The sequence below is a fragment of the Convolutriloba macropyga genome, chromosome 6 (genome assembly GCF_964194025.1).
Source record: "Convolutriloba macropyga chromosome 6, txConMacr16.3, whole genome shotgun sequence".
Lineage (NCBI taxonomy): Eukaryota > Metazoa > Xenacoelomorpha > Acoela > Convolutidae > Convolutriloba > Convolutriloba macropyga.
In genome coordinates, this window is record NC_134473.1 from 61,671,080 (window position 1) to 61,681,449 (window position 10,370).

Below are 10,370 nucleotides of genomic sequence, written 5' to 3' on the forward strand. Positions count from 1 at the left end.
GCGGCGGTATTTAAAAGTATGATTCTCCGCCCTCTATGTAAACCCGTTCACCCAATCAAAGTAGAAACTTCCGTTTTCCTTCCATTTTTCCTTCCAAGTAGAAAATTCTGTTTTCCTTCCATTTTTTACTGTTCCCTTTTCAAGCTTGGAATAGAATTTTAACAAAAAGGGAAAAGCAAACGAAGAGGGAAAGTTTGACAAAGAAAAAAGCCAGCCGCCTATATTGTATTCTCCTAGTTCCTAGTTCAACAATTAAGTCTTTAAAACTGCCTAAATGGAAATACTTAATTCTTGACAGTTTTAACTAACACAATTGCTTTAAAGTTTCAAAGTTTGAGTGACTTCGTTTTGAACCGTTTAAGATCAGTTGAAGACAACATCTGAAAACCTTTCTTGTAAGATCCAATTTGGCCATCACTCGCTTGTTCAAATCTTTCACTGCCAAACATTTGTTTCGCTCTCTCATTTTTTCCCCTTTTCTTCCCTCCTGCCAACTTCGGGGGGTCTTTAGGCAACACTATGCCTTGCAGTCTGGCAATTTCTCTTTCTTCTTTGTATTTATCTCGTTCTTCTTTCCTCTTAGCCATTAACTCTTTATAATTAATACTCTTCTTCTTCGGAGGCTCAGCTCCCAATTTTATCAGCTGTTCTTTTTCAGCTTCAAGTCGCTCTTTTCTGTTGAGTGATTTTGTAGTAAAACGTTGAATTTCAAAAGTCATGGAATTCAGGTCTTTTGTGAGTTGTTTACTGTATTTCAGAGACTTCACATCTTTTCCTGGCTTTGCTTCAGCCGTTTTCTTATCATCTTCTAACTTTCTCTTTCGCCTGTCGTAACGTTTATCCGGGTCTTCAAATTTGATGACTTCTATTTCAGAAGGAGAATTGTAGTTGGAACGCAAGGGCACAATATCTTCTATACTAGTCATTCTCAACTTGAAACACAACCTTGTTAATAATAATTTGTCTACAACTAAACACAAAGGGAAATTAAACACAAAGGTCTACAGCTATGTTGCATTATAGTCGAGAGGTTGACACCACATTACTTCAAACCAAACCTGTCCGATTCAATGTTAAAGCCTTGTAGTCGAAGCACTTGATATACTTAACACCACTGAATAGAACCCACTAATGCTTAAAAAAATGCTCTCAAACTTCGTTTGCCAGGGAGATTTTCACTTTTCAAAACTCCCAGAACTGCCTTCAACAATTTAAATTTATGACTACTCGACAGTTTCGGTGAGTCACACTAAAAGACTACTCCGTAACAAAAATAGCATTTTTACATGGTAAACATCCTTCCAAATTGATGATTGTGTCGAAGACCGTTTATTTTGATTTTTACATCAATCGGAACATAATCATTAGTTTAAAAAGTCTAAATTCAGAAAAACAATCAAGTCTACTCACACAGAAAATCCAGACCCAAAATTGCCAAAGTATAATTCTTCAAAATGGTCAAGAACACTCCAAAATGTAAAACTACTTGTTAATAACATAAACCGACAAACGTCGGAAGAATTGCTCTTGAACGACAGGCGAGGCAATTTAATTCAGGGGCTTGTAGCATAGATTAATTTTTCTTTATGGGTGCAAAATTCCTATCCCCCGCCGGGATTCGATCCCTCGACCTGCCGAACCCTTGCCACCCCCACTAACCACTGCGCTATGCATCACGTACTCCTGCTATGCTGCAACCGATTTTATATTAGCAACAAGCTTTACTTCGGAGAGATCACTCAAAAATGAAGAACGAAAGCGCGAAAAAGTCTTTTGAGAAGTCAAAGAATGTTCTAGAAGAAAAGCGCAAAATTGTCAGGCAAAAATGTTGCATAAAAAAGACACACACACGTTTACAATAATTGGAACGAACTTTGTTCAAGAGCAATTAATAAGTTGGAATACCCATTGCTACTGATAAAATTCATGTTAAAACTTTCAAAACATTCTTTGAGAATACCTCACGTGAACAGAAAAAAACTACTCTCAACGAAAATTTTTTTACGCTTATTTTCTCGCTCACTCTCATTCTCACTCACTCATTCACGCGCACTCTCTCTCTCTCCCTCGCTCAGAAAAATGTATGATCAAAATCCTCTTTCAGTGAGTTAGATTTTTTAAAAAAAGTTAATCACGTCTCATCTTCGAGCCCTAAAAACTCGATGAAAATCAAATAAAACAGACGTTTCGCACGTGTACAAAAAACCACTATCAATAAAGTCAGTTTTGTTTATCCATCATTTTTACATTGTACTTATACATTTTAGTGAAAAATATAACGCCCCAATACAATATCACTCGCTTTTTCACTCCGTGTCCTGTTTCAGTGTTACCCAGATCACCCCTCAAATTTGACTTCAGAAATCATCAAAACTTGAAACAGATCTTAAAAACAGACAGCGTCAAATCCAGTTCAATTTGTTTGAATTGAATAAAAAAAACTAAGACCACCGCAATATAGATATGGTTATCTTAGACTTTCGCAGCTACAATAAACATAGCCGGCAGATTGCCGAAAAATAGCCGCCGTTGACGCACTCCATGCACATCGGGATTGAAATAGAAAAAGAAAAAAAGAAGAGATAAATTGACAACATTTTATTTTTATTTTTTTTCCAATGTCAAAAAGTGTTCTAATTCGACGTGTGTAGTTTCGGTTGGATTGTAAACAATACTTAATTCAGCTTCTAAACTGAAAGCTAATAAGCTTAATACCAATGTCAGCTAGCAAACAATCTAAGAACTTTGATAACCTAATTCTCAATGACTTAATGACCAGGATTTTTTGGTTTATCTCGTCAAATTTTGATTTTACTCTTTTGACCTTGACTGTGTTCACTATCTTGCGTAATTCATCGAGTGAATGGATTTAAAACCCAATCAGTTGAAACAGTGAGTGAGTTCAGTCAGAAGTCAAACGTGAACGTCGTGACTTATAAAAAACAAAAAACGTGATCAAAAGGTAAAGCGAAATAAAAAAAACATAGGACAAGTCCTGGCGTACAATTCAAAGAATTTTCATTGAATTAACGAACACCAGACGTAGAACAGACTACAAGTGAATTGAAAAAAAAACATTTCTAAAAAATTCAGATCAAAATCCAAAAAAAAACAATCATTATCAAAATGCCGCTAGCAAGAACAAAAACCACTAGCAAGAAATGTTCATTTGATTCGAAAAACCTGGCCTAGAAAGAACTGTGAATAGATTGGGAAAACCATTTAGAAAAAAAACCCGATCCAAAAAATCGAAAGAACAGTAAACATCAAAATGAAATTGCCGCATGTGAACAAAAAACCACTAGCTAGAAAGCGAATTTTTGTTGAAGCACCGTTTTTTCACTCTACTTTAAAATTAGAGCGAACAAAATTCACGCCGCAAAACCGCTCGCTTTTTCGCTCCATTTCCTGTTTCGGCGTTACCAAATTCACTATTCCAATTTGATTTCAAATATAATATTACGTGAACAGATCTTTAAAAAAAGAGAGCACCAATACAATTCAAATTCTTTGAATTTTAAAAAAGAGAGCGCCTAAATAATAGCCGTTTGAGAGGCTGAAGGCGGCTATTACAAAACAACAGAACTCAAAACATACCCGGCAGATTGCCGGAAAATAGCCGCCGTTGATTCCCATAACTCTATTGGGATTGAAAGAAAAAAAATCAACAAAAATTGATTTTTTATGAAAACATTTTTAAGTGCGATTTATTTTGATGTCATTTCGTAATTGAACATACTCCTGTCTCTCAGTGAGAGGCTACACGGTCTAGTATCAATACCAATAAGTACTATAGATAGTAGCTAAAACTTTTGAGAACAAAGTTCAAGTACCTGGCATCTAAAAATAGGCTTTATGGGTTTATCCTGTTTCTATTTTACTTTGATTTTTTTATACTGACTCTTCATTTTGTATTATTTTGCTGAGCAGCTGTGGTTTAAACGGACTTTGAGCAGAGTGACAGAAAAAAAAATTTGACGCAGTAAAAAAAATATAGCAGTACAAGCCCCGACGTACAATTCAAAGATTTTTCATTGACTAAACAATAAATGACTTATAACGGACTATGAGTGAATTGGGAAAACCATTTCTAAAAAAATCCGATAAAAAACTTTAAAAATCGGTGTCAAAACGCCGCATGTGAAAAAAAACCACTAGCGGGAAATGAAAATTTGGGTCAAACAAAAAACTAGGCCTAGAATGAGCTATTAATGGATTGGTAAAACCATTTAGAAAAAACCCGATCCAAAAAAATCAAAAACAGTAAAAATCAAATAGAAATTGCCGCATGTGAACAAAAAACCACTAGCGAGAAAGCGAATTTTTGTTCAAGCACCGTTTTTTCACTCTACTTTAAAATTAGAGCGAACAAATTTAACGCCGCAAAACAACTCGCTTTTTCGCTCCATTTCCTGTTTCGGCGTGACCAAAATCACTACTCCAATTTGACTTCAAAAATCATGAAAATGTGTGAACAGATCTTGAAAAAACATAGCCGGAAGAATTCCGGAAACGACTCGAAGTGGAAATCCATTTAAACGCCATCCAACTACTCATCAGACAAAACGTGCCTCAACTAATTTATGATTATTTGAAACAAAACTATAAAAAAGTAAAAACAATAAAATCAAATCTGTTAAAATATGATAAAAAATCTGATCACAATTTGTTATAAATTGAGATTTCGAAATGAAAATCTCTGCCAAATTTACTTCATCAAAATAACTATTATATACTTAAACCACTTAAGTGATTTTTTTAATATACTTGCGGCCAAATTATGAAAAAAAAGCTCTGTAAAACAACTTGCACTAAAAAAACTAAAAATTAATAAATTTTTTATATTACAAAAGCATAAAAATCCAAAGACAAATTCTTGTCAGCCAATAGGTATCCAATTGCCCGCAAAACAATAGGCAAGTCATAATTGGGTAAGAAACTTTTCTAAAAAACAGAGAAGAAAGAAAAACTGCAGAAAATTAAGAAAAATTGTTCCAATTTTCGCAATTTTCTGCCAAATTCTTCAACAAAATTATTCATATCCACAAAACTGTACCCGATTGCTATCGAAAACTTGCTCAAGAAAAAGGCGTCTTTTCAATACCCATTTGAGCCAGTAAGACGAAACAGTCGTCAAAAAATCGTAAAAATTAGCCCAAAAATCAGCAAAATACGTGAAAAACCTCCGAATTAGCATAAAAATCATACGATTTCCAGAAACCTTCAATCTACTGCCATGATCAGCCTAAAATTAAAGCCAAATCATAACCAAACCTCTGAACAAAAAAAAACAAAAAAAAACTGCTTTAAAATCCCACACGTGAACAAAAAATTTTGCTCGCTTACAGAATTTTTTTTCACACGCTCTCTATTTCTCGCTCTCTAGAAAACAGCGATATGAACAAAGAACCACTCTTTTCGCTTCGCTCTTCACTTTTGTTCAGCACCAAAATCAATCGTTTTTTTTTTTCACGCGTTCCATTTCCCGCTTCAAATTTCACTCCAATAAAATTGATTTAAAAAAAGGACTTCTCCAATACTCCTCTTCGAGTCGTAAAAAGACAGCGCCCCAAAACAATTCAAATTCTTTGAATTGTAAAAATTAGGAGCGCTATAATAGCCGGCTGAGAAGATGAGGCGGATATTAACAATTGCTACAAAACCTTGTTTGAAAGCAATTAATTAGAGCTCATTAGATACCGTTTAACTGTAAATTGGAAGAAAATAGATCGAGTAGAAAAATATGAATTCGATAAGGGAATAGCAACTAGCAATAAATATTGTATGCAACATATAATCGCACGGTAAAAACTACTTTGATAAATTGAAATTAGGAAGTAATCAATTTAATATTTTGAATCAAATTAAATAGCAACTTGTGTTAAGAGCAATAGCACAGAATTTGATTTTGAGTACTTGAAAATTATGCAATGGAAACTAGAGTTTGAGCGAGTTCATGGCGGGCTGACTTGATTTATGAATGATACAAGAAACATATTCACAACAATATAACATCACATCAGAGGACTAATATTAGTTGGAAAAATTTAAACTTTGTAGCACTAATGTACAATTAGGGCTCAATGACAGTCAATATAGGAAACTGTAGGTTGGTTAGCGAAATTCCTGAAGTAGCACATTAAAACCAGGTCCGAAACAATTGTGTGAGTAATTCTGCAGAAAACCATTTTCAACTCGTCCGACGCATGCGAGTTCGTTAGTTATTTCATACCAGTCATCATGGGGAACTGTTTCCTTTCCCCGGTAGTATATAACTATTTATAGTTCTTATTTAACGTCTTTATGGTGATATCTATAAACTATAATAGGTAGTCGTTTCATTTTAGACTCGTTATAGAACCCATAATCAGTGAAAACTTAATTCCTTTGTTTACTAAGGCTGACGAAAACAAAAAAAAATGTTCAGTGCAGAAAAAGAAACAGCTCCGATCAGTCCGTATCTTGAACAAAAGAATCTTTATAATGTAAGAACAATCTTTAAAACAGAATTTTCGATTCATAAAACGATTGTCCTTAAGCCAAATAACTCAATTATCACATTTATTTTTATCGCTTTGAGAGAGTCAATTTAATCCATTCGCATACACTAATATGTTACACTAACGCAACAAAAAAAAATCCTAGTGATGGTAGCAGTATTTGGATGACTTAAGCATGATACTATGATTCAATAAATCGTGAGGTTCTAACATATTTTCTGAAGGTTCAAGAGTTGGACCGATTAAGAGATAATATGGATGTTATTGCAACAACAAGTTCACGAATTGGAACAAGGAGAGGCTAAGATACCAGGGACAGTAGATTGGTGGGGTAGCTGCTCACATAGCCCAAGGGTTAGATGATCGAAAAAGTAATTGTATTAGGAGCACGAGGTTATGTTTCACTGTAACTTATTTTGTCCTTAAAATTTGTTTGTAAAGATCTAAAGCCAGCTAATGAGGCCATCAGCCTTCATTAGCAGGCTTTATATTTTTCTGTATCGTAGTTTGAGAGACCAATCACAGCTAGCTAATACAAATCGAACAAAAAACTCAGCCAACCAAATTGCTTTGATAAATGTGAGCCTTGGGCCATGTGAGGACAGACCGCGCGTAGGTAGAGAGGAGATATGCATGCAACAGAGTGATTCTGCTACTAAGTCTTCATCATCATGATCATCTTTAACATTATTACACATCGCACTATGAGCGACAGACTAGCTGTGAACTAAAGAGAAAAATAACAAAGCTACAATTTAACAGCAAACAAAATCAATCACTACTTTTACACATTGTTGTGATGAATAGAGAAATTATTACATAGTCAAAAACAGTCCAAATGATAACTAGGGAAGGATAGTTATAACTACTCCTTCAGTAGGCAAACTAGCAGCAGCAGAGATACATTGATTGGTCTGTGCGAGAGAATAAATTCAACTTCACTTCAGCACTTTCTCAAAATCCTATTCGTACAAGTTTCTGTCCTCTAAATCTCTTTTCCATTGCCTTTTAAGATAGGTCAAGTTTATAAAATGCTCGGGAACCAAACTCATCGTAAAAATTTTAGCGTCAATTGTCCCTGATAATTTTTGCTTGATGGCAGATTTTGGTTTTGAAAAGTAATCGATTGACGGAGAGCGAATAACAATACTGATCCTAATTGCAATTGAATTTGAACATAATTTTCAAGCCACACTTAAGCAGCACTCCTCACAATTGACAAACTCTTCAGAAATTTGTAAAAAGTACAAATTGTTATTGTTTTCAAATATTTAATCATACAATTTTCAGGCAATTTTTAAATGGAATGGCTGATTAGTTCCATATCTTTGAACCATATGTTTATATAATCTTCTGGCATTTCTTCTACACAATTCCAAAAAAGCTAACCATGGCCAAATAGATTGGCTTGAATTCGGGATCAAATAAAAAAAATTCGGGGAAATTGAATCACATGATCCTCAAGTAAAACTTGCAAAAAGACCACGAGCGCTTCAGATGAACAGAACGCTTCAGTCAATTAGTTCAACATTACAATACATCAATAAAAGATTGTTCGTAAAACCGAAAACAAACAATTGACAACAGCACAAAACACCCATCCAAATGTTGTACAACGATTGACACAAGGAAGCTGTTAAACCCTTTGGTTCGCTTTCAAGCTACTTAAGACTTTGGAAACACTATTTTCTTAACCAGTTTAGACAGTGATTCTTGAATGAAGGTTTTATTCAAACGCTAGATCGGGACATGAACGCGGAGAACAGAACTGAGTAATTCCTCAACAAATACATCAAAAAGAGCATCTTTATAAAATGGACCCGTCTCAAAAAATTGTGTCTGCTTTACTAAATTCAACAGTCAAAACATCACGAAATTTATCCACTCTAGTCTAATCTGATCGTGGAGAAACATTTAAATGCATAATGTAAAATTAAATGTATTTGCCAAATTCTTAAAATGGTAGCTCCGCACCTCGAAAATACTTAGGAAGCATTAATGACAAAAAATAGACAAACAAGACTAATAGTTACCGACAACCAAATTTCCTCAGAAGGGTTCTTTCAACTGACCGTTTTCACCAACATATCACTCAGACAACACAGCCCTCCCTCGATGTGTCTACTAAACTTCCTATCTATCCGACCCAATGCCATCCAAACAGCCCTCTCATTCAAAGCCAACTCAAAAATGACACTTCTTCCTGATAGCAGAACCTTCGCACGGCTCCTCCAAACAGACCACCACAAACGGCCAAATTTCTGTGGACAAAAATCAAGTTTTTCTAATAAAAAAGCACCCAATGACAAAAATTTCCCTCTGATTTTTGCTATTGGTTCTTTCCTCCTTTCGTAAACCAGCCACAATTTCCCAATTAAAACAAGCTTTCGAAATTCTCCAGACAACATACTTGAAAACTAGAGAAAATGCTTCAAAACAGCTTCAAGAGAAAAGAGCTTTTTTTATAACTGAACTACAACTGTACCATAAATCATATTACAAAATGATTTTTTTTTACCGCAAACAAAAAAAATGGCCTTGCAAAAATCATTCGGTTCTGCCACCGATACAGACGAATTCACGAAAACCCCAGAGAAATTTACAGAACTTCACAAAATATGTCAAAAGTTAAAATCGATACTTATTAGCTGCAAAAGATTCCTTTGGACGAATTAACTTGTTCTTTTTATTGCACAAACTGATAATTAATAATAAAATTCCATCCCAGTAGGGGTTTTATTCAAAATGCTTGGTTCTGAACAGTGGTAACTTACAATTTAAATGGAATTATGGACAAGCAGTGAATGAATGGACAAAAAGTAAAAATATGATCAAAACAATTTCAGAACAGCAGCAACAAAAGAACTCTCAGTTAAAGCATTTTTCAGAAGCACTGCTTGACAAAAAAAATGTTTTTGACCTATTTTCAAGGAAATTTACACATGGAGGATATTTCGTCACCTCCAATAATACTATGTAATGTAAATTGACAAAAATGATAGTACAATTGTGCATACAAATCAATTTTAAAAAAGATTTCAGAGTCGCCATAATTCAAGAAATCAACGAATGAAAAGTTACGCAGCCCAAGTCAACTAGCATGAAAAATCAAAAAAATATATTCTTGAAAAAGTTGATTTCAAAAAAATTAATGGTAGCAATTACAACTGACTTGCGTGACATCACAATGAGCTCGTACCTTACTTCCTCAAGGAAGAAACCGATTAACATTGGAATTGCCCTCGAACGACTAGTGGGAGCTCGCAGCCATTGCAGCCTGCGTGAGTCGGGGTACAGTAACTAAATTCAATAAAGGGTACTTCAAATAACATCATTAGGTGTTATATAGCACCATACCCACTAATAAAAGTACACATAATGAAAATTACACTCGAAAAGCCAAAACGGTCAAGCAAAAATTTTGAATAAAAAATAGACCAACACGTTTACAATTGCTTCAAACTTCATTCGAGAGCAATTAAAAGTGCAAACAGATGAAGCTATGCTGCTTTGTGTTTTATGAGAAATTACACTACACAAACAAGTCAAATTTGAAAAGTCAATTGAACGGTCAGATCGTACAGAAAAATAATCAGAAGAGGAAAATCGTATACAAAGCAACAGAATTAAACATAACTGTCTAAACCTCGGAAGAATTGCTCTTGAAAGACTAGTGGTAGCTCTAATCAATTGCAGCCTGCTTCAGTCGGGGGGGGGGGGGGCTAAATGGGACTAAGAAGTTCTATAGTGGGCTTCAAATAACCACATTAGAGGTTAACATATACCACTATTAAGATTTAAAGTAAAAAATGACACCAGTTTCGGCGCACTTTTCATTTGACTTTTAGTATTAAACTGCCGCCAATTGCG

General features: G+C 34.6%; 1 protein-coding gene across 1 annotated transcript; it reads right to left on the bottom strand.

Moving 5' to 3' along the window:
* Positions 1 to 271: 271 nt before the first annotated feature.
* Positions 272 to 956, bottom strand: LOC142341114 (40S small subunit processome assembly factor 1-like). Its single transcript, XM_075391996.1, has one exon. It carries the CDS (start codon positions 924 to 926, stop codon positions 327 to 329), a length of 600 nt encoding a protein of 199 aa, XP_075248111.1. The 5' UTR covers positions 927 to 956; the 3' UTR covers positions 272 to 326.
* Positions 957 to 10,370: the final 9,414 nt, after the last annotated feature.